The 25,077-nt window shown below is 37.9% G+C and overlaps 1 protein-coding gene across 3 annotated transcripts in view; it reads left to right on the top strand.

Moving 5' to 3' along the window:
• The first annotated feature begins 4,310 nt into the window (after nucleotides 1–4,310).
• Nucleotides 4,311–25,077, top strand: part of GKAP1 (G kinase anchoring protein 1) — an 81,954-nt gene continuing 61,187 nt past the window's right edge. Inside the window, exons 1-4 of one of the 3 annotated variants that reach the window (XM_032636229.1) lie at nucleotides 4,311–4,627; nucleotides 5,075–5,208; nucleotides 13,252–13,504; nucleotides 16,095–16,238. In XM_032636229.1, coding sequence (XP_032492120.1) covers nucleotides 13,295–13,504; nucleotides 16,095–16,238 — 354 coding nt within the window. In that variant the 5' untranslated portion in view covers nucleotides 4,311–4,627; nucleotides 5,075–5,208; nucleotides 13,252–13,294. The remainder of the gene's footprint in view (nucleotides 4,628–5,074; nucleotides 5,209–13,251; nucleotides 13,505–16,094; nucleotides 16,239–25,077) is intronic. The other 2 variants (XM_032636227.1, XM_032636228.1) reach the window with 2 other exon arrangements.

Here is a 25,077-nt window from a genome sequence, read left to right as displayed (position 1 = left end):
TATGTTTTTATACCTTTTTTATCCCTTCACTCTCATTTTAATGAGGTATCTGGAGTGAGTAGGGAAAAACATGTGATCAATGCACCGTGTTTAACCAGAAGTCTCCTTACCATTAACACGAATAGATGTAACGAACATGTTTGCTAAGTGGGAAAAGTCCAACTATAGTTATAGGCAATTCCATAAGAATTAGATATAGATTAGTACAATAATATACCTAAATTTTATTGAGTGCTTATATGTGCTAAAAAGTCTTTTAAATGCTTATATGTATTATATATATTAATATTTTATCCTCACAATAATCCCGTGAGATGGATGCTGTGATTCAACACCTAGAAGTCTGACTCCAGACCACCTATGCTATATAATGGGGTGCTTCATGTTTTAAACTACAGGTAATCTTGTTATTTTCAACTTGTCAGGCCTCTAATCAATCCCTATTTATTGTTAGCTTAAGCTATAGCTGAGGTTTTTCACATAGAATTTTAACAGTTACAGCACATTATTTGATGTGGCAAGGCTAGCATCACTTTTGATGTGTCTATTTGAAGATACATGTTGGAGGTAGAAGGAGTAGTTTATGACAAATTTTAAAGCATAGTCATTTAAACTGGGAACCCTGGCATGTGTTTGTTTTATAATACAGACAGATGGGCATTTCCTCTTAAAGAAAGCAGTCACCATCTGTAATCTGAGAGGTCAAAGAGAAGCAATTAGAAATCTCACATTAGTAACAAAGCTTTAAAGTGCCTGAAACATGCAAGAGTTTAACATCTTAAATCACTGATGGCCTTGAACACCTTAATTCAGAGCATTCAGCCCCTCATTCTTTGAAGATTTTAGGACCAGGCTCATTATCACTCTCTTCAAAGCTACTCACTACTCCAACACCACTGTCACGTCTGCAGATAATTCTTTGCAATATATAGATATAGATATAGACATAGATATCTTTCAAATCCTTACTGCCTCTCAGTTCCTTGACCATCTCTCTTGGAACGATCTTTGCCCTCTGCCATCGCATCTATCTATGGTCATTCCCTACACCTTGACATTACTGACATTACTTCTAATTTTAATTTCAAGCCTACTACTCTCCAACCCCTCTCTTCTCTTTCCAGGTCATTCTCTACGGTACCTAAACTCCAACAATTCTTCAACCTGATCAGAAACACCATTCCATTCACCCTCCCATCTTTTCACAGTTCCCCACCCCTCTCAAAGCCTTATTTCTTACCACATCTGAAATTATAATGCCTCCTTTGCATCTACCCTCAACTACCCTTTGCCAATCTCTCCCCATCCTACTTGCCCAGCCAAATCTCAGTCCTGGGTAATCCAAAACTGCCTACTCAGTGCTTGCGCATCTCATGAGCAACTAAATCTGTCTGGAGAAAAATGCACAACCGTACTGACTGGTCTCACTATAAATTCATGGCCACTCACTCAGGTGGGCGTTATTAGTGCCTGGAAACCTTACCATGTTTCCCTCATCAATTCCCTCTCCCACACTGACAGACTAGTATTTCATCTCTCTTCTTCTCTCCCTCCCCTGCTAACTCCCCCCTCATTACTTTCAGTTAATAACTACATGAGCCACAGTAGGCTAAACTGTTATAACAAACAAAAATGTTATGGCTCCCACTCAATAGAAATTTATACCTTGCTCACAAAATAATCCAGAGTGGGTGTTCCAGGTCAATGGGCAGCTTTCCTTCATCCCTGCACATTCTTTCTTGTGGTTCTGCCAACTCCAGGGACTTGTAGTCATCTGCATAATCCAGCTGGCAGGAAGGAAAAATGCATGAAGGAGGCACACTAGCCTGGCAGTGGCCGATATCATCTCTGCTCACATTCCAGTAGCAATAACTTCACATTTGACCATACCCAACTGAAAGAAAGGCTGAGAAAAATAGTCTCTGTGGTCAGGAAGAAAGAGAGAATACATTGTGATGGACAATTAGCAGTCTCCCAAAATGATCTTGTTTCTTATTTCACTGAGAAGATAGAAGCAACTAGAAAAGAACTTCTACTTTGTCCCACTATGAAATCCACAAGCCTACTTTAATATGTCCCATATATGTGGGGACTGGAGGGATTATATTTCTAGGCTGTCCCCAATCACAAAGGGGCAGTTTCCAAGCTTTCAGTTAGAACAACATGGTCATAATGACCACACCACCTAATCACAAAGTTCAAACATACCTTCTTTCCTTGCACTTTTTGACCTCTGTGGTTTTGGATATTGTGATCAACTCTCCTTCCTGCCCCTGTCTTTGTGAAACTCCAATGTATCTTGCTTTGGTGATTCTGTGTTTCTCTGGTTCTCCTCCCACTTCCTCCTCTCTTTCTTTGCTGGCTTCTCTATCTAGCTTAGATCCCTTCTTTATTTGTTGGCTTTTCTCATCTAGGTCTGAGCTTCTTAAACTTTAATGTGATACAAATCACTTGGGGGTCTTGTTAAACTGAAGACCTGATTCAGCAGGTCTGGGGTGGAGAGGGCTGAGATTCCACCTTTCCAACAAACCCCCTGGTGATGCTGGGCCAGTGTGGCTGGGCCACTGACCATGCTTTGAGTAGCAAGGTTCTAAAGAAGATGTTCTCCAAGATTCTGCCCTTTGTTTTCTTTTTTTCTCTCACAGTGATATCACTGCTAGGCTGATAACTTCCCAATCTATTTTCTAGTTCAACCCTCTTACCCTTACTTCAAAACCTTTACATCTAACTTCTCAGTGTCCACCTCTATCTGGCTGTCTCAACAATCCTTCAAACCCTTAAAATGTCCAAGTGTAAACTGATCTCTCAAGAAGTTCCTATTCCTATCTCTAATTGTCTTTTTTCTATCTTCTATAATTATCTCCAAACTCAAAACCTCCATTACCTTTTATTTTTCTCTTCCTCCTTCATGTATGTTCTCAAGCAATCCCCTCTTACTGGAAAACCAATTAATCAAATGCCAAATTCTGTAGATTCTGCTTCCACATCATCTTTTAGCCAAGCTCTTTTAAATTCCTCCTGCCTTACCTTTAGTTCAGATTTATCATTACCTTTTACCTGGCCTATCGCAAGTCTATCTGACCATTTTCCCACCTCTCATTTCTGTATCCATTCACAGAGAGATCAAAGAGAAGCAAGGTTTTTAAACCCCCAAACTTTTAAACCACAAAAACTAAGTAATGATTTGAATACAAATTCTTCCACTTGGCATCCCAGGCCCCATTCTCCTCTGTCTGCCACTTCTCAACATGCCCTAGAGCCTTACCATTTGCTTTTCCTGAACACAACTTCCATTGATTCACCTTCATATATGTTCTCATGCTGCCTCTTCTTGCTGTAACACCATCCCCATCTCTTTCAAGGTCAATCCCAAATGCCTTCTCCTCCTTACTCCCTTTCTTTCCTGATTCCCCAGACAGGTCTGAGCAGTTCCCTGATATTCTGCAGTACTCTGTATTTTTCACATGGCATCTGTCATGGTTTGTCTTTTAACTGTTTTATCCTTGTTTTATTTCTTATTTTGAAGGCAAGGAAAACAGCTTTAACTCCCCTCTGTAACCCTGCAGCGTCTTACCTATGGGGGCGTCTACTATTAGTTGAAACAAAGTGATTTAGGAAGATAATGTGACACAACGGTAAGCAGCACAGAATTTGAAGTCAGGACAGCTGTGTTCCGGCTCTGCCGTTTATTAGATGTGAGGCTTTGGGTAAGTCACTTAACTTGGCTTGCAAAATGAGAATCCTACTACCTGATGGAGCACGAAGGGAGGTAACGTGAAAGTGCTGTAACTCTACAGAGAACTGAGCAATGTTCATTATTTTCCTTACAGAGAACTGATGCAGTCTTTCTATTCAAATCTTGTTTGCAGGACCAACCCTACTTCAGTAACTGGAGGTCGAGCCCGGAGGGGCTGGGAATTCGGGCCCCCACGTTCCACTGGCCCTTTTCCACTGCAGGGCTCTCTAACTGCTCTCCGCGATTCAGGTGAAGCGGCCGAACTGCGGGGAAATAGCCTGGAGTCCTATTCTCTCGGGAGGCCTCCGTCCTTCCACCTATCCCGGGTAAGCCCTTCTCTTCCCGGTAACCCCGAAGACCGCGGCGCCGCCGCCTACGTGAGACGTTTGGACCCTGCCCGGCCCCCGTAGCTCCCCTTCTCCAGCAGGTGGGTCTGGTTCTTTCCCCCAACTCCGGGCGCTCACGTCACCCGCGAACCCCTACCCACGCGACAGCGCAGCAACCAACCTAGAAAATAAACAAACCCCCGCGCGCGGCGGCGGGCGCGTCAGGCCCCTCCCCCGCTCCGCCCCGCGGCTCTCACGCCGCCCCCTCCGCCGGGACTTCCCTCCCGCCCTCGGCTCGCGGCCGCGTTTTCCCCGCCCCTCACCGCAGCCCGCAGCCACGCTCCCCGCCGCGGTCAGCCCGGCCCGGCGCCCCGGGGCCCGTTAGTGCTCCGCGCCCGCTCGCGGGGCCGCCGTGCGACCCCCGCCCGGAGCGAGCCCGTCCCTGCCCCACGACACTTGACCCAGCGCAGTCCCAACGCCCAGTGCGGCCGCCCCAGGAGCCGCGGAGCAGCGGCGGCGGGGGGAGGAGGGAGAGGAGGGCCGTGCCGGCGGCTGGGGAGGCCCGGTGAGTACGCGGAGGGCGGGCCGCCTCGCGGGGGACCGCTCCGGGGCCCCTGAGGCGGTGGTGGCGGCTCGGCCGCGCTGCTCCGTGCGCCCCAGTCTCGGCAGTTGGGGACTCGGCCTGAGGCGATGGGCCCCGCTGTCCGGAGCCGCTGGGCAGAGTGCGCGGGAGGGCCGCTCCTTGGGAAGGGCCGCGGCCCCGACGCTCGGCTCTGGTCTCGGGGGCGGCGGAGAGAGACCCGCGCCGACCTCAGGCCCAGGCGCCCGGGTGGTGCCTGTGGCTCCCGAGACCCCGCGGGGGCCGGGGCCGGGGTCGACCGCGGTCGCTGGGCCGTCGAGTGACAGGTGCCGCCGCCCCCTCCCCGCCGCGGGCATCGCGCTCCCGCCCGGGGAGCCAGGCGCTCGGAAATTTCTGGAGCTTCGACCTGACTCGCTGTTTTCTCCCTTTCAGGTTTTGAAGCCGCTTCTCCGCCCGAGTTAGGTCTCGCCCAGCTCTGTTTCCTTCTCTATGTACTTTGCACGAATAAGTTTTGGAGCATTGGTTAACAGCCTGTGGGTGAAATTTGGCTTTCATTCGTGAATGAGGTATAGTGAATTACTTCTTGAGTAAAATGCTTCTCCTCCTCTCCGCTAACTGTTGAAGAGTAAAAGGGAGAAGGGTTTTGAATTTTGTTTGTTTTTTGTAGTTATTGTTTGGAACAAGCAGTCTTTCAGAGTTTTTGTCATCTCTAGCACTTAGGGTGCTTGGTAGATATTGAACAGTGATAAAAAATGACTTATTAAATTGTCTTTTCTCTCCGCCTTGTTTTAGATTTTTCATTCTTACTTTAGCTAGATTCTACAATTGAGTAGGTGCTATGGCTTTCATTAGAAGCACTAATGAAAGATCGTCTTTCCTCTACTGAAAAGCCAGTGAAATTTTCTCTGCACTGTTCAGTACTATTTCTTTACGTAGTAAACGTGCTTGTGATTGTAACCTGAATCATCAGTTTAATAAATTTGACTTGCAGCCATAAGAATATTGAACTTTGTGGCAATTAAAAATTTTTTAAATCTTTAATCTGTGGAAACGTAGATTTTTTTTTTCTCAACAGGTTCATAACACTTAAGTTCTCGTCAGTCAAATCCTAATTAATGGAAGATATTGTCATAAATGTTTACAACAAACTTATCTATAAGATAATCAGGTGGCTTCACTCTTTAAGAGTGAAGAACCCAGAAGTTGACCAAGAGATCACTGGGGCAAATGAAAATACATGTGCTTTATTTATGGGCGAATCCCTTAGGTCCTCAGCCGGTACCTGCTTGTACTTTTTGCCTAGGTTTTTCAACCCACAGAAATTAGGTGATGCAGATTGGAGAGGGGAGGCAGTATTTAACTATGAAGAAAAAAAATGGAATTTAGGGCATACCCATTAAGTTTATATGGTTTGTTTGCATTAAGTTTGTTGCGAGCAAAGTTTTGGTATGCTCTTGGCACTTACTGGTTGTGAACCTTACTTTATAAGAAGCCAAAGTGAAAGATATTGTGTAGTTGTGTTATTTGAGGAACAGAACGTGAAATAATACGATAAAAAAATTTCCCCAGGTATTAAGTCATTCATACTCAATGCCATTTCATTTTATGGTTTTTGTTTTTTTTTAATCTAAGCTACATTTCAGTGAGACCACACTAGTTGGTATCTACATGGTATTCACTTCTTTTTTCATCAGGCTTACTGGTCGATAGTGTTAATAGAAGATGACTATCATTACATTTTATAAAAGGGATATATTTGGTCTTGATTGAGGAGCTTATACATATACCAGTTTTGAAGTGCCCTAATTGTGGTTCCCTGGACCTGAGGTATGGCTACTCTTACCATCTTTCTTGACCTTAGAGAGATCATAGTCTAAAGGGATTACATCATAGTGGCACTGGTCCTCAGAACCTTAGTAGAGGAGCCCAAGAGGATCAGCTGTTTATAAATCCTGCTTGCAGTTTAGGCTATTCATTTTAAAAAGTAGTTTACTTAAGCTCCTCATGTATCCTAGTTCTTTTTAATCAATACTTTGAAACCAGTTGTGTTTCCTAAACAAATATGTTTCCTAAACAGAATTAGTTGTGGTGATAATCAGTTAGTAGAATGGCCCTTACAATGAAGCAACTTTGAACTGCTAATAATCACTGTTAACTCACATTTGCATTCTGGGAATTGAGGATTATCTCTAGCGCACTTTGCATTTTCTTTAGCTCCATTCTATTTTAGAGCATGTCTTTGAATGCATAGATAGCTGTGTAGTGTACTTGGGGAATGTAAATATTTTTTAAAAAAACAAATTCAATAAATGTATCTTCTGTGTGCCAGGTCCTGTGGTTTTGTTAGGGGTGGAAAGAAGAAGCTCTTGCCTTTCAGGATGTTGAAATCAGGATTATAAGGGGCTAGGCACAACAGTAAACAGATAATTTTAATTAAATCTATTCAGTAATAAAAGTAAATATAAACTACAGAAATATTACAAAGGAGGGAATGATTAAACAGGCAGGTCAGAGAAAGCGTTATAGAGATCCTAGCATCTGAGCAGGATTTTAAGGAACAAATACAAGTTGTAAGTGGAAGAGATGGAGGGCATTTTAGGCAAAAGGCACAGCAAAAAGATTTGAGCAAGTAAAACTAAATGTGTGGTCAGGAAACTTTTAGTTTGTTTTGCTGGAGTACAAAATCTGAGGAAGGACAGTTGCTATAGAAAGCCCTAACATATGCTCTAATATTTAATAAGTAATTGGCTTTTCTAGTATTGAGTATATATAAAGTGGAGACTTCACTATAATTTGATTTTGCTGCGATTTTAAGTATAGAGGAATTAATAGTTTTTACTAATGGATTCATTAAGGAATTATAGAATGTTGCACTTATATGTGATGAGCTGCCTGCATATTTGTAAACTTATTTGTTTCTTGTGCATTTGACCTGAAACATTTGTTTTCAAATTATCTTTCAAATTTTCTTTTGTCTTCCTTCAACTACTTAAATTAGCCTTTAAATTATTTTTTAAAAGGAGACTCAGGATTTCCTTGGTGGTCCAGTGGTTAAGACTCTGCAGGTTTGATCCCTGGTTGGGGAACTAAGATCCCATATGCTGCGGGGTGTGGCCAATAAATAAATAAATAAATAAATAAAATAAAAGGAGACTCAAAGGGAAGAGGGAGAAACATAGAAAATAATCATTAAATTTCTGGACTAAAAACCTAATTTGTGTAGTATTTTAGTAATTTGTAACTATTTAACATAGAGCACTAGCCACTGCATTCATAGACTGACGAATGTAGGTAGCTTAATGGATGTCCACTGTATTTTTGTTTTGTGTACCTTAATTATGTCCTTGTTATTTAAGTGTATGTTTATAAATGAGCATTTATATATACTCAAGTATCTGGATTTTAAAGACCATGTGATGGATAAAGAAGGGGAAAATAACAGGGGGAGGGAGAAAAACTCTGAATCTATTTATCCAAGTGTCTCTTAGATATGACCATAGGTGGAGATGCAGAAGTTTAGGACACAAGACCTCTAACCCTAGCCTCACAAGAATACTAACCCTAGCCTTTCCCTGAAATAGTATCTTTAAAAGTCTCATGTTTTTGTGGTGTGCTTATTTATCTCTTTTTCTCTTCAAGGTTTTAGAGCAGTTTCAAATGAATTCCTGGATTGTATAACATGATTATCTTTTTGCAAATTCTGAAAAATTTGTTAATGAAGGCAATGTTCTCTTAAAAACATGCACCGTAATCAGTCTTTGACAATTGCTTTGTGTCATTTATCTTCTCAGTCACTAACATAAAAGGACCTGAGCATGTCATTGTTAATTCTGACCTGTAGTTGCCCTTTTTAAGTTTTGACACAGGGCAGAAAAATCAATATTGCTTTGATTACATTATGTTTTTATTTTTTGAATTTGGGTATAGATGACCATTTTTCCTTTTCACGATGAGAGTTTTTTGTTATAGAAGGAATATGGTCGTTACAGAATATTTGGGGAAATAGTGAAAACTATAGAAAGGAAAAGGAGTAGTCCCATGCATTTCCTCCTTTTGGTATGTAAATAAATAATACACATATTTACAAATTGGGGATTATTTTTATATTTTTATTCCCTTCTTTCATTTAAAATTTACATTTCCCCCCTCTTCCACCTCTGAAGTACTGGTTATTGTATGGTATATAGATTTTTGACATAGTATACAGATTTCTCTCATGGCTAATGAGGTAGTTGATGTGTTGGCTGTTTATCACTTTTTTTTTTTTTTTAAGTACAGCTTGAGTACAGATGATGAGCCCTTCCAGTTGTCCCATCTCCTTACTCCCTCAGCTGCTGAGTAGAGCTATTTTTGGCCTTTAATATTTACTATTATGTAGAGTATAGTGCAGGTGGCTACCACTCTCCTATTCTTCTACGTGTACCCCTTACCGAACAAGGGATCATTGGAGGTGAGCATTTCCCCTTTCCATTTACCGTTTCATTAGTTAGAGAAAGTATTTTAACACATGGGTTGCTAAGATGTAGCATAGGTAGCTGCCTCAGAAAAATAATTATTTTGAGTGTTTATCACTGATTCTTTTCTCAGTTAACAGTATTTGTTCTAATGCTTTCTTTTCACTTTGTCTTTCTTTTATTCTTTTCATTCATTCAGGAAATATTTATTGCTTGTTGTGTGTGTCCACTGTATAAGACATAGTCTCTACTGTGATTCTTGGGTTTCAGATAGATTGGTGTTTTCCTTATGCATTGTTAGGTATAATCTTTAGGTCTCTGACTCTTCAGTGGCTGACTGCTCAACCACAAATTCTCAATGCCTAAAAACTTTCTTCTTTTCATTTCAAAGAAAAAAATTTTCTGTGAGCTTTGGAGAGATATTTAGAACACCTGTGAACAGTTCACTCATGCAGAACAATCCAAATATGAAATTCACAGTTTTGATATCAGTCCTGAAATGGAGAGGAAATGTATTTGTGTAAGCTATCAGCGATGATAAGGTTAGATTATATTGCAATAGCAACCCGAAAACCTCAGCAGCTTAAAGCAGCAAAGTTGCTTTCTTGCTCAAGCTACATATCCATTACAGGTTAGTAAGGAGATTTTGTTCATTGTAGTTTTAGACTCCATCAGACTTGACTGTAGGAGGCTTCATCTCAGCATACACTTCCACAATAACAGAAGCAGAGAAAAGAGAACACGGTGAACCATGTTCTGGCTTTTAAAGCTTTTTGAAGCTTATATTTCACTGGTAGTCACATGGCCAGCCTGCATTCAACATGAGAGTGATACGCAATTCTCTTTCAGGGAGGGGCGGTGAATATTTGTGAACAGCTATCATATGCAATTTATAGTTGTGACAGTTAAAATTAAATACAGTAGTTGTAGAACAACTGTGTAGGATTAGTGTACCTAAAGTGGTCAAAGCTACTAAAACTTACAGGATTTTAACATGGCATGTTGAAGTTGAAGCAGAATTAATATTTTCCATAATATTTTTGAGTCTGGAATTTCCTTTTCATTTTGTAATATTTTCTTCCTTATAGTAACTTACAAAGCCTTAATTCTCATGTCTGTGGGAAAGATTTAAGCCTAAAATACGTCATAATTTTAATGGTGTGATGTCATCTCTGTATGTTGTGGTATTTTATCTTAATCTGTATGCTTCTGAACATAGGAGCAATAGGTATTAATGTAGTATTGTAATAAAAATACTTTGATTTCATAACTATTAGATGACATCTTCAAATCTCAGTTCTTCTTTTGATTTTTTTCATTGTTTAACAAAAAATTGAAAGATTTCCAAATAATTTTCTAGATTCTTAGGTTAAGATGGAAGATTGAACGCATGCTTCTCATTTTTGTTTCCTCCTGAAAACATGCAAACTGTAGTGTGTGGTTAGCTTTCAAAATGGACCTCACCTCTTAGTATTCACACTTTTACACAGTCCCTTCCCACAATGAATAGGGTGGACCTGTGTAAACAGTAGGATATTGTGGAAATAACAGTAGCTAGTTCAGATATGAGCACTGTGGCTCAAGACAGACATGATAAAGCTATAAAGAAAAACAAAGTAATAAGTAACAAATCAGGATAATAATTATCTCTGGACAGAGTGGGAGTTGGGGGGCTGCTATTGGGGAGAGGCATGGGGTGGGTTAACATTTTGTTAATCTTAGTGCTAGGTACTTGGAGTGTTCTTTTTTTTAAAAAAACTTAATAGTTTATTCAGTTATGTACTCAATACATTTCAAAATAAAAATAAACAAGTTTCTCAGTTTCACAACTTATTAAGAGAATCTGTTTCTTTTGAATTGAGAGAGTACTTAGTCTTCTAGTAGTTACAAGGCTTCTTACTTAGAAATTGCAGAGTAAGGTTCAGCAAATCTACTTTCAGGTCCTGACTTTGCCAGTAACTTGCAGAATGACCTAACCAGTCTAAGTACCAGTTGCCTCATCTGTAAAAAAGGATTTGGGTTAGATATTACTAGAGGACCTTTTTTGTAAAAAGTTTTTTTTAATTGGTGTATAGTTGATTTACAATGTTGTGTTAGTTTCTGGTGTACAGCAAAGTGATTCAGTTTTTTATATATATATATTTTACTAGAGGACCTTTGCGATCCTGTCTTAAGTTTAAAAGGCTCTTAAAAAGCTGAAAGGTACCAACAGGGGATTAATTTCCAAAATATACAAACAGCTCATATAGCTTAACATAAAAAAAAACCCAATCAAAAAATAGGCAGAAGGCCTAAATAGACATTTCTTCAAAGAAGACATACAGATGGCCAACAGGCTCATGAAAGATGCTCAGTATTGCTAACTATCAGGGAAATGCAAATCTAAACTACAGTGAGGTATCACCTCACACCACTCAGAATGGCCATCATTAAAAAGTACAAATGATAAATGCTGGGGAGGCTGTGGAGAAAAGGGAACCCTCCTGCACTGTTGGTGGGAATGTAAATTGGAGCAGCCGCTATGGAGAACAGTATGGAGGCTCCTGAAAAAACTAAAAATAGAGTTGCCATATGATTCAGCAATCCCACTCCTAGGCATATATCTGGAGAAAACTCTAATTCAAAAAGATACATGCAACCCAATGTTCATATCAGTGCTATTTACAATAACCAAAACACGGAAGCAACCTAAATATCGACAGATGAATGGTTAAAGAAGATGTATATACATACAATGGAATATTACTCAGCCATAAAAAGAATGAAATAATGCCATTTGCAGCAACATAGATGGACCTACATATGATCATATTAAGTGAAGTAAATCAGAGAAACTCAAATATCATATGATATCACATATGTGGAATCTAAAAAAATGATACAAATAAACTTATTTACAAAACAAATAGATTCACAGACATAGAAAACAAACTTACACTTACCAAGGGGGGATAGTGGGGGGAGATAAATTAGGTGTTTGGGATTAACATATACACACTACTATATATAAAATAGGTAAACAACAAGCACCTGCTGTATAGCAGAGGGAACTATAATCACTGTCTTGTAATAACCTATGATGGAAAAGAATCTGAAAAAGAATATATGTGTGTGTGTATATATATATATATATATAAAAATAACTGAATCACTTTGCTGTACACTTGAAACTAACACAACATTGTAAATTAACTATTCTTCAATAAAAGAAAAAAAGCTAAGAGAGGTAGGAGGCACTGAGACTAGTGAACTAAAAGATAATGGTGGAAGGTGATTTTGAAAAGTTTCCTTTGGTTGAGAGAATTTAAGTTCTCTATTTTGCTGTCACTTCTCTAGAATCAAACTTAAGGCAGAATTTGTACACGGTAAGAATGTTCTTTGTTTCCTACTCCTTTTTTCCTGTCTTGGAAGTTGGGGGTAAGCATGTAGTTGGACCAGTGGTCTCTGTGTGTGGTGAAAAAGGATATTCTTACTCTTCCATTGTAAACCATATTGATTTAGGATGTTCTCCATAAAGACGTATATATTAATCAGATTTAGGATATTCTTCATATATATGTATATATTAGGATATTCCCCATAAATATGTAAATATACAGCAGTGTATTTAAAAGAAAGAGGAAAGGGCTTCCCTGATGGCGCAGTGGTTGAGAGTCCACCTGCCGATGCAGGGGGCACGGGTTGGGGCACGGGTTCGTGCACCGGTCCGGGAAGATCCCACATGCCACGGAGTGGCTAGGCCCGTGAGCCATGGCCGCTGAGCCTGCGCGTCCGGAGCCTGTGCTCTGCAACGGGAGAGGCCACGACAGTGAGAGGACTGCGTACCGCAAAAAAAAAAAAAGAGAAAGATGAAAATCATTAAGTTTTGGAAACTGTATATGGAAAATCAATACATTGTATTGGTGGTATTCTTGTAATAATTGTGAAATCTCAGTATATCATTTTTCTTTTTTATATTATACAATCTTACGTTATTTACTTAAGTTTAAAAAGTATGTTTCTGCCAGTAGAACTGTGTGTACGAATCCGACTGTTACTAAATTCAGTGTCAGGAGAAGTGTATGTGTGTGTGTGTGTATATACATATATTTGTTCTAAAATCTGAAACAAATTTTACTGTGTTTATTCATCTTCCTCCTTTCTCCCTTCCCACAGGAATTATTCTTGACAGAAGTATTTTAAAAGAAAAATCCTTACAATGGCCTCAGCAGTACTTAGTTCTGTTCCCACTACTGCTTCTCGTTTTGCCTTGTTGCAAGTGGATAGTGGCAGTGGTTCTGATTCTGAGCCTGGAAAAGGCAAAGGTCGGAATACTGGAAAGTCTCAAACAAATAAATCAACTACAAATGAGAAAAAAAGAGAGAAAAGAAGAAAAAAGAAGGAACAGCAACAGAGTGAAGCAAATGAGGTAGCAATTATAATTATTCATGTCTGCTTTTCCAGTAGGTTGTATGCATCATGAGGGTAGATACTATCTTGTTGACCTATGTATCCACAGTTCCTGGTCCATAGGTACTTGGTAAATATGACTTGAGTGAATGGATATAAATTTGTGTGTATTTGAAGTCAGATGTAATGAACATATTTTAAATTGCCTTTTTTTTTTGGTCTACGGAAGCTTATGTGCTCATTCCAAAAAGTTACTGAAAAACAAAGTCTTAAAAGGAAACAAAGGTCACTTGTAAATATAACTAGAGGTATAAGAAATTAATATTTTGGTATGTGTTTTCTGTATACATATATAAGTTTACTTGAATATATAGATACATTCATATATACATTCATATTTTACTTAAATGAAAATGAGACTATATAATAGACTTTCATAACTGGCTTTTTAAAAATTAGCATGAGCAGTTTTCCATGAGTAAATAAAGATCTACATTATTTTATCCACATTATTTAAAATTATGTGGCTTTGTCATAGTTTACTTAATCAGATTGTTGTGATAAACATTTAGGTTGTTTCCTTTTTTTTTTTTTTTTTTTTTTTTACTGTTATAGACAATAATCCTATGACTAGACAATAAGCCTATGACTAGCCTTGAACATACATTTTTATGCATTTGATGGTCATCTGTTTCTTAAGGGTAGTAAACAGGCCCTTCTCCCCTAGACATGCCTAGCATGAGTTACGTGACCAACATTTAATGCGCCCATTTATTTTTAAAAGAAACGTTGAAAAACACCTTTAGTCTGTGTCTGTCTGTCTTTTAACAGAAGAAGCAGTTAGGTATTAAGGACTTTTCTCAATATCACTTAATGAGAGAAGTAGTAAAAGTGTCTTTTTTCCCCCATATTCATTTTATAATATACCAAGACTTAGAAAAAGCCTTTTCAATTTACTTCCATCACCATTGCTTTCTAAGTATCTCTTTAAAATGCTGCCACACAGAGAGTCACTTTAAAAGACATTTTTCTCACCATACAACCTTTCAGAAGTCCAGTCTTACAGAACTTTTGATTGCCCACCATTTTCTTTTTTTTTCTTTTTTTTTTTTTTTTTTGCGGTACGCGGGCCTCCCACTGTTGTGGCCTCTCCCGTTGAGGAGCACAGGCTCCGGACGCGCAGGCTCAGCGGCCATGGCTCACGGGCCCAGCCACTCTGCGGCATGTGGGATCTTCCCAGACCGGGGCACGAACCCGAGTACCCTGCATCGGCAGGTGGACTCTCAACCACTGCACCACCAGGGAAGCCCCCATTTTCTTTTTGGTATTAGATGTGGGGAACAAAAAATAAGGTAATAGTGGGGTTTACATTACATTACTGAGAATGAGCCTGAGGATCCTCCCTTCCCACTTCCACAGCTATAGTTCTGTCAGTCTACTTTCTGTAATAAATCAGTAGTGTACCTGCCATGGCTTTGTCTCTAGCAGCATCCCCTCTACTCTGTCTTTTCCACAGCAGAAAACAGCTGCTTAAAGTGATGTTTGTATCTCATCACTCTTGCAGAACAGTCTATTGATTATCAGTTAAATTGTTGATCCTTGATTTAAAGCCTCTTCATTGGTTTCCTAGGGCTGCTGTAACAAAGTACCACAAACCAGGTGGCTTAAAACAACAGAAATTTATTCTCTTAACAGTTCTAGAGGCTGGAAGTTCTAACCATGGTGCCAGCAGGGCCAGGCGCTCTCTGAGACTTAGTAGACTCCCTCCTTGCCTCATCCTAGTTTCTTATGGTAGCTGTCAGTCCTTGACGTTCCTTGGCTAGTGGCTGCATCTTTCCAGTCTGCCTCTTCTGTTACATGGTGTTCTCTTTGTGTATCTTTGTCTATACCCTTCATTGGATTAGGGCCCACCCTAATTCAGTATAACCTTAATCTTAACTTGATTATATTTGCAAAGATCCTATTTCCAAATAAGGTCACATTCACAGACAGCAAGGGTTAGGTCTACAACATATGTTTTGAGAGAATACAGTTTAATCCATAGTAACCTCTCAGTATTTTTCTCCCTGTTTCAACCTCTGTGACTAAGATTTTTCTTATTTTTGGGAGTGGCTTGGCCAGTAGAGTTTTAGTTCATTATGTTACTTTGTGGACTAGGCCCTGTATTTTTCAGAACTAGCAAAGTAGTTGTTAGAGTTCCTTAAGCTATCTTCTCTCACTATTTAAACTTTTAAATTTATAAGCTATTAAACTTTAATCTTATTGAACGCTATTGTTTTGCATTTTAAAAGCATACTTGTTATCCTGTTCTCTACTCCTATAAACTTCCCTTTAGTAAAGCAGACTCATTAAAATGGTGGTATAGTAGAGTATAATCCATTCTCACTTATTAATCATTTCATCGAGAAATCCACCAAAATTATCTCAAATGCTGGTGAAATTAGCATTCTACAAAGACTACAAAAAATTCAAAAAAATTCAAATAGTGACTTTGTGAGTTAGCATAATGAGTATTTAGAAGTATAAAAATATTGATTTCTTAACTTCCAAAATAATCATTTGTATCCCAGGATTGGTAAACTGAATTTAATTTTTTGTTTGTTTCGTAGCTCAGGAATCTTGCTTTTAAGAAAATTCCCCAGAAATCCTCCCATGGCATTTGTAATGCTCAGCATGAGCTATCATTACCAAACCCAGTACAGAAGGATTCACGGGAAGAAAATTGGCAAGAGTGGAGACAAAGAGATGAGCAGGTACAGCTAAGTAAATCAAATTGTTTTGCTTTGGTTTTCAGTGCATTTTTGCATTTTTAAGATAGCAGTGCATCTGACCATGACACGACTGTTCTGAGGAGCATTTTATATTGGATTAACTCCTATGTGTTTGCTACTTTTTATAAGAGGTTCTGGTTTTTATCTACTAGGAAAGCAGATTGACACATATTATACTTGTTAGTTTTGGCAATTTCAAGCAGTTATTTTCTGAGTTTTAAATTCATCTGCCTTTTTACAAATGAGGGAGAGGTAGGGAAGGGAGAAAAACAGGATTAAATTATTTCAAGTAAAAAAATCACATTTGTAAGACCAGAGGTCTCTTATTAAAAATACTCAGTGAAATCATTAGAGAAGTGCAAATCAAAACTACAGTGAGGTATCACCTCACACCAGTCAAAATATCTACAAACAATAAATGCTGGAGAGGGTGTGGAGAAAAGGGAACCCTCTTGCACTGTTGGTGGGAATGTAAATTGATACAGCCACTATGGAGAACAGTATGGAGGTTCCTTAAAAACTAAAAATAGAACTACCATACGACCCAGCAATCCCACTACTGGGCATATACCCTGAGAAAACCGTAATTCAAAAGGAGTCATGTACCACAATGTTCATTGCAGCTCTATTTACAATAGCCAGGACATGGAAGCAACCTAAGTGTCCATTGACCGATGAATGGACAAAGATGTGGCACACGTATACAATGGAATATTACTCAGCCATAAAAAACTTGAGTTATTTGTAGTGAGGTGAATGGACCTAGAGGCTCACACAGAGTGAAGTAAGTCAGAAAGAGAAAAACAAATACCGGAGGCTCACACATATATATGGAATCTAAAAAAAAAAAAAAAAAAAAAAAAGGTTCTGAAGAACCTAGAGGCAGGACAGGAATAAAGACACAGACGTAGAGAATGTACTTGAGGATATGGGGAGGGGGAAGGGTAAGCTGGGATGAAGTGAGAGAGTGGCATGGACAGATATACACTACCAAATGTAAAATAGATAGCTAGTGGGAAGCAGTGCATAGCACAGAGAGATCAGCTCAGTGCTTTGTGTCCATCTAGAGGGGTGGGATAGGGAAGGTGGGAGGGAGACGCAAGAGGAAGGAGATATGGGGATATATGTATATGTATAGCTGATTCACTTTGTTATAAAGCAGAAACTAACACACCATTGTAAAGCAATTATACTCCAATAAAGATGTTAAAAAAAATACTCAGTGACAGTTTTACTTAAAGAAAGAAAGACTTTGAGGGGAAACTTTTCCTTTTCAACCTTGTTGTAAAAGAGTTTATGACATTTGTTTGTTTTTTTTAGCCTATTTACACGATGTTTTGTTCTTTTATGCTTCTATTAAATAAATGTCATTAATAACCAAATCAAAGAGATAATTTAATAAAACCAATCAATTTCTTTTTGTGTGTGTGGTATCCAGGGAAGTAACACACTAAGCCTGGAGTGTACTCTAGGAGGTGCTGTATGTATGGGAAATGAATAGTTATTTTCTTACCTGTTAAACTGCCATTTGATCTGTTGGGAATAGGTATTGTTTTAGCAGATGTTTGGCTTAATGGAGTGGCTATACCTATCATGCTTGTGTTACCAGTTTTAAAAGAATTAGACTGGGGACTTCCCTGGTGGTGCAGTGATTAAGACTGCCTGCCAATTCAGGGGACACGGGTTCGATCCCTGGTCCAGGAAGATCCCACATGCTGTGGAGCAACTAAGCCCATGTGCCACAACTACTGAGCCTGTGCTCTAGAGCCCACGAGCCACAACTACTGAGGCTGCGTGCCACAACTACTGAAGCCCACATGCCTAGAGCCTGTGCTCCACAACAAGAGGAGCCACCACAATGAGAAGCCTGCGCACTGCAATGAAGAGTAGCCCCTGCTCGCCACAACTAGAGAAAGTCTGTGTGCAGCAACAGAGACCCAACGCAGCCAATAAATAAGTAAATGTTCCTATAAAAAAAAAAATAGAATTAGACTATACTAAACTATGCTCTTAACATAAACTATGTTAATTATAACATTTTCTATAGAATTTTGTAGTGCCTCGGGCTCATCTTTACGAGCATCAGTTATTACACTAGGGCTGTGCAAAAGTGATATTTCCAAGCATTGGTAAACTGGATAAATCATCTTGTATTATTCTAGAGGGGTTATTTGATTCTTTTTTCCTTCTACAGCATTCATTATGACATTTTTTTTTCTGGTTTACAAGTATTATTAACGTAATGATCTACTTGTTTAGACAGTAATAGAATTTGCTAGTGTCTTCACCAGAGAGAATTTCTCCCAGTGGCCCAAGAGGCACTGGAAAATTAATAAAGGAAAACTACTCAATTTTGCACCAAAATAAATGCCACGTAATAGGGGAACTTAAGCACAGATATTTGATTGCCCTTCTTCCTGCTGCCATTGATTGCTGCCAAAATGACCAGGTAATTATGAGAAGGAAATAGTCAACTTGGCCCCAACCCTATATAAAAATATCATCCAAGGCTGAGGAACTTAGAGGAATTTCTGCTGGATATACTATTGATGGGTCACTTAGGAAAACCTGGTACCTTATTTGGAAGTCTCACTTGTAGGAAAATAATCAAGGTCATGAGAAGTAAAGTAGTTCTTGGGATAATTACAGTGACAAGTGAAGAAGAGATAAGGGCAAGCTTTGGGACTGATGGACAGTATACCATCTGGAATCTAGTTTACTGTGTGGAATAGTAGATTTTAAAAGTAGGGACCAGACAGTGACTGTACTAGGCAGAAGGTATACAGTTGTGGTGGGTGTTCTCCCTCATACAGGGAAACAACACGTGTTGTTATGAGAAACTCCACGTGTTGAGGGCTGAGCCAGTCAAAAAGCTGGATATAGAAATCCTGTCTGTTACGTGGCTGCTTATTGTAAACACAAAAGAGAAATGCTAAGACAAAGTTTACTACTCCTAAATTGTCAAAGCGATAATGTAAATTTACATTGGCTAAGCCTCAGCATAAAATCTGAGAGCTGGTATTAAACAGCAACAAGATAGACAGTAAAGAAACATCCACTCCACTTACTTAGAAGCAAACACTGGATCTTAGTTGATCTCATGCCAGCTGAAGAAAAGTTTCTGCCACATAAAAGGAGAAGAACATTGTACTTAATGTCCAAAGTGAAAGTGTACTTTGGAAAAGATTTGCTATGGGGAACAGAGAAATTGATTTTAGACAGCACCTATTTTTTGATTTAATAAAAACCAAGGAGCTAGAACATTTTGTAAAAGTCAAGGTGTTAGTAATGTTATATAAAAAGGTGAAATAATAGACTGAGATGAAAAATTGGGTAAGAGAAATTGAAAGGGAGATGAGCAGAATACAGAATTTCTTTGCAGAGATGTATACATCAAAGGAGGTATACGTTTCACACTTGAAGTGGGTAGATTTTATGTGATATATAAAATATGTGAATTATATCTCAGTAAAGGTGTTTAAAAAAAAGTAGAATAGGCCATGACTTTGATTTGATTGTATTCAGAATTTTTACCATTTTTTTTTTAATATTGAATCAAGATCAAGAGACATATTGTTCACCATTACTTGTTGCCTGGGAATAAATCTCAGTGTAGATGTTGTTCAGGTATAACCTCTTATATTTGTGGTAGTGCATTGATAATACTGATTCCAGTATTATCTTTTTAAAATTTTACATCATGGCTCAAAAATAATGAATGAATAGAAAAGTCTCTTCTCGTGGATATTCAGTGATAAATAGATCAAATTTTAATTGTGTATTTCTTATTCCTGTTGTATTGATTCAGACTCCACGTATCACTGGTTTTGTCCAACTCTGAAGTTGAATATCTGCTAGCATGTGCATAGTTAATTGTTTTTTCACATTGTAGCCTCTAGTACATCTATCTGATAAAGGCATTTTGCCAATAGTTTGTTCTGTTTTTTGTTTGTGAGTGTGATATTTCTCATTAACCTTGTGGCTGGTATAATAAGTCTACTGTTGATAGTTTGACTTGCACCTGGTTTTACTATAAGCGGTCTCTTTGTTTTTTTGGCTTTTTCTTTAGCAACAAAATTCATCACTTTTGTTCTGGAAAGCATTACTTGGTACTTGTTCTGTTCTGGAAAGACTCATACAGGTCATTGTGCTTTGGAAGTGAAACAAAAACTATAATGTCTTTAGGCCACTGGTCTGACCACATTTCATAGCAGGAAGCTAGGAACAAATAGATTGATGACTCAATAAATTGAAATTTCAAATATTCACTATGTTAATTTTCTATTTATAATTTTCCTTTTCATTTGCTTATGTGACAATCACTCTTGTGCTGACACATACAGATTTATATTCTGTATTCACTGTATTAGAGTCTTCATTTTAAAATTTATGTGTTTTTATAAGTTGCATTATTTACTATTTTCATTACTACTTTTAATCCTTCAGTGAATCATTGAACCATTTTTATTACTTTGAGATATAATTAAAGCATACAACTTAATAAATGTAAACAGCACTCAGAAGATATGAAGATGCATTAATTGAGATGAACAAAACCTGATCATTAGTATGAACACGTAGATACAGTTTTTGTAGAATATTTACAACCTTTAAAATCATAATGTTCAGGCTTCCCTGGTGGCGCAGTGGTTGAGAGTCCGCCTGCTGATGCAGGGGACACGGGTTCGTGCCCCGGTCCGGGAAGATCCCACATGCCGCAGAATGGCTGGGCCCGTGAGCCATGGCCGCTGAGCCTGCGTGTCCGGAGCCTGTGCTCTGCAATGGGAGAGGCCACAACAGTGAGAGGCCTGCGTACTGCAAAAAAAAAAAAAAAAAAAAAATCATAATGTTCAATAAGACTACTGGAAGATTTTCGGGGAAATGATTCTGCTTTCCAAATTAGTGAAGGTATATGTTCCACACTTTGAAAATCACTGAGTTGGAGGACCAGAAGGCGCTACTGCTACTGTGGCTAAACACTCGGCTGCAAGTGTTAGATGTCCTCAGAATGTTGCTGTGTGTTGTTTTACAATAACCCTGTTCCCCTGAGAAATGAAGATTAATTCTGCATTTGGGATTTGTTTTGCTTGGATTTAAAGTGGGTAAAATTTTTATGGTATTTTAATTTACAAATTTTTAAAAATCTAGTTACAAAATATTTACTGTCCTTCTCATTTTTTGTTGGTTCTTCATACTCTTTAACTGATCATAAACCCTTGAGCTATAGGTTTATTTATTTAAATAGAGAAAAAATGTTTTACTACTAGATGGGGTTAGGAGGCAATGAAGGAAGCCAGGAGGAAGGGGATCTGAAGTACTCCATCTTGGGCACATGTAAGTATCTTCTCCAATCCTGTAGGCATTTTAGTGCCTACTATTTCCTCTTTTTCTTCCTTTCCTCCTCCTCCCATAAGTACAAAGAAAATGATGAGGAATTCTCAATTTGCAAACTTAACATATAAGATACTTTTTAAAAATCATGGTTATATTTGCATTTTCATGTCCAGTGCCTGTCTTTCAGGCCCAGACTTTTTTTTTTCCTTCCCAGTTCTACTTCTACATGTACTGATTAATTACATTGACAGCAGTCTTATGATTAACTAATTCTCTAATTAAGGCATGTTTAGGGAATTTGGAATCATGTTTTCTTTCTCTTTCCTGGTATTGTAGTCTTCTGTTACCTTTCTCCCTGTTATCTGGAGTAAAAAATCTTATCTTTGATTCATTCTTCATATTTAATCAGTGTTCCGAAACTTGGTCATTCTTTGGTGAGAAATAGCCTTCTTTGTTTTCTGCATTGCTATGTTCAGGTCCAGGTTCCTGTATGCTGAGGCTACAGTGGTTTAGCCAGACCCATTGATTCTAAGTTCTCATTCTTCTAATATGACAGTTTATTTCTTTAAAATTACTCTTATCAGTGTTCCTCTTTCATCTATCCTGAATCCATAATTTTTAGGGAGTGTCTGGAACCTAATTTTACCCTACCTAAGCAATCTTATTTTCTACTATTCTCCAGCATAGAGAAAGGGAATTCTAATTTATTGTGTGTAACTCTTGTGCCAGGTAGGCACTGTGCTAGGTACTTGACATACATTATAGCTTAAAATTTTCAAAACTATACTGCAAGGTTGATATTTCTGTTTCCTTTTTATTTATGAAGAAACTGAGATTCACAGAAGTTACATAACTTGCCCCAGATCACAGCTAGAATGGGTGGAATAGAAATTTAAATTATCCACCTGTGTGATCTTCCAAAGCCTGGGTTTTTTCCACATCTCTCTTGTATTGCATAGAATTTATCTTTTATCATGTATCCCATAATATATATATTCTTAATATCACACTTTTTGTTCACGTGACTCTTTCCTCCTAAAATTCTTCCATTCATTTTGCTACCTATCCAAATTATATCTCTCCTTTAAGGACCAACTTAGTTTCTTTTCTGTATGCTTCTTTGAATTCTGTTTCTTGTTTACCTATTTTCTGTCAACTTTTGTAGCACTTTTAATATCTTACTCTATTTTCTGTATGTCATGTGTGTTAGCTTTTTATTCCCAACTGGAGTAGAAATTCTTTGAGGGCAAAAGCCAAATTTTTGCTGCTACTTTAAAGGACTAGAGGCAAAGCACATAGAGGGTTCTCTGTGAATCCTTATAGGCTAAACGATCATATGGTGACATTTGGGAAGTTTTTCCTAGTTTTCAGAGTTAAACTGAAATTTAAATCATTTTTGCCTAATTGTATTTCCTTGTATATTAGTTTTTGTTAATAATTAAAAGGTAAATGTAAGCTTTAAACTGCTGTATTTAGAATCAAATGCTGGGGAGAGCCATATTTTTCACTTTTAAAAGGTCCGTTTCATTCAGTTTTTATCATTTTCTTAGAATCAGCTGTCTTAATATCTAAGTTACTTGAGATAGTTCGAAAAAAAAATAATCGCATCTTGCAAGACTCCCAACTTTGTCTCCTCTTCTGCCTACTAATTTATTTTTGGAATATCAGGCAGAATATGTGCCATATTGGAAATAATCTTAAATGTGTTTTCTGTAAATGTTAAATGTCATTAATATGGATTAAAAGCTTAGTGGTAAATTTAACCAACTTTTCTCAGAATAAACTTAAGTAGTTTTGTTACTTTTTCTATGTTGGAATGACTGCTATGCTCTAATTATATTGAAGTATTTTGTACTCAGATTGCTTTGAGTTTAGGTAGAGAAATTGATGTAAACTTCCTTTTTTGTGTAACACTAACATGAATCCACTTCCTTTTTACCTTTTAACTGTATATTGTTTTTAAATATACATTTATATAATAAAGTATTTAAAAGGTTAACCTTTTAAAAAAGGTTACTTTTTCCTGATTGTTACTAATTTGGATTGAATTAATTCTTCAAGTTCTTTTCAGTTACTCCATAGAAAAAGTATGTACAGTTTACTTGGGGCTTAACCAGAATTTCGAGTAGTATATGCCCTTATTTACCATTTTAATTCTAACTGTTTTTCTCTGAGTTAGATTAATTTTTTTCTGCGATAAACCTATTTTTTCCTCCTCTTTTTGTTGTCTTAGTATAGGATTGGATGAAATGCTTTGATTAGAAGTAAAAGATTTATTAGTTCATGGTGTCCAGTGTTAACATTTTTCTACTTTTTAAGGTGTCCCTTTGAAACAGATGACTTCTTTTTGGAATTGGTTTCTATTTTAGTTTAGTTTTTTTTTTAAATCGTTAAACAACAGAAACAATTCTGAATAACTTTGGCAAAAAATAATTTGACAAAAGGATACTGAGTGATTCACAGATTTGAATTAAAAACTAAACAATGAGACCTTGGGAAAGATGGAAATAAAGGAATTCTGGGGTGCTCAGAGGCATGAACTAGTACACTCACTTTTAGAGGCTATCATCAGCTGATTGAACCCCACTTACTTTGTGTTCTCAAATTTTAGTTCCTAGGAGAACAAAAAAGAGTTAGGTCCTTTGCTCCCATCCTGTTGTTGGTGATACCATACACATATTTGTGTGGGTGTGGTAGTGGGTGGTATATAAAATTAGGTGATTGGCTGTCTTGCTAGAATCCTAGGACACTGGATTGAATTGAAGTTATTCAAAGGAATAAAGGAAGGGATTATGGACAGACAAAAACAAGCGATGCCTACTAAATTTATGCTTTTATTATACAGTATGCATAGGTCAACACATACATGTAAACAAATCCAGGATGTTTACATGTGGCAGCTATCCTATTCAGCTGCAGATATACCTTATCCCCAAAGGTAGACAACCCAAAGCCCCATCCAACCACTGTACCAATTCTGTTTGGCAATTAGGAAAAGTAATTCTTAGAGAGTAATTTGATTGGAGGGTGGCAGAAGCTAGATTATAAGAAGTTAAGGTGAGATTGAGTGGTGAGAAAGAGGAACCAAAAGATACAGATCACAAAGAATCATTTTATTATAGTGTTAGAGGAGTTTAAAGGTAGGGAAGTCATACAAAAGGAATAAAAAGATAGCAGTAAAAAGATGCACTACAATTTTTCTGTAACATCAGGCATATACCAGGACAATTGGTCCCTTATTTAAAGGTTCTATACCTGTGAATTAGTCTGTATTAAGTAAATGGTATGTTTTATAATGCTTACTGAGTTTTCAATATTCTTATATTTTTGAGTAATAATCACTGTTATATTTTCTATGTCCAAAACTAGATACCATCTTTAACATCTATTACAGTGTCAATTCCTTTGTGAGATTTTGTTTTGTTACAGTAAAAAGATTATGTATTATACAACAGATAATTGACAATGAGAAAATAAAAATATCAAA

Source organism: Phocoena sinus, chromosome 6, assembly GCF_008692025.1.
Source record: "Phocoena sinus isolate mPhoSin1 chromosome 6, mPhoSin1.pri, whole genome shotgun sequence".
NCBI classification, from domain to species: domain Eukaryota; kingdom Metazoa; phylum Chordata; class Mammalia; order Artiodactyla; family Phocoenidae; genus Phocoena; species Phocoena sinus.
This window is presented reverse-complemented; position numbering and strand designations above follow the sequence as displayed.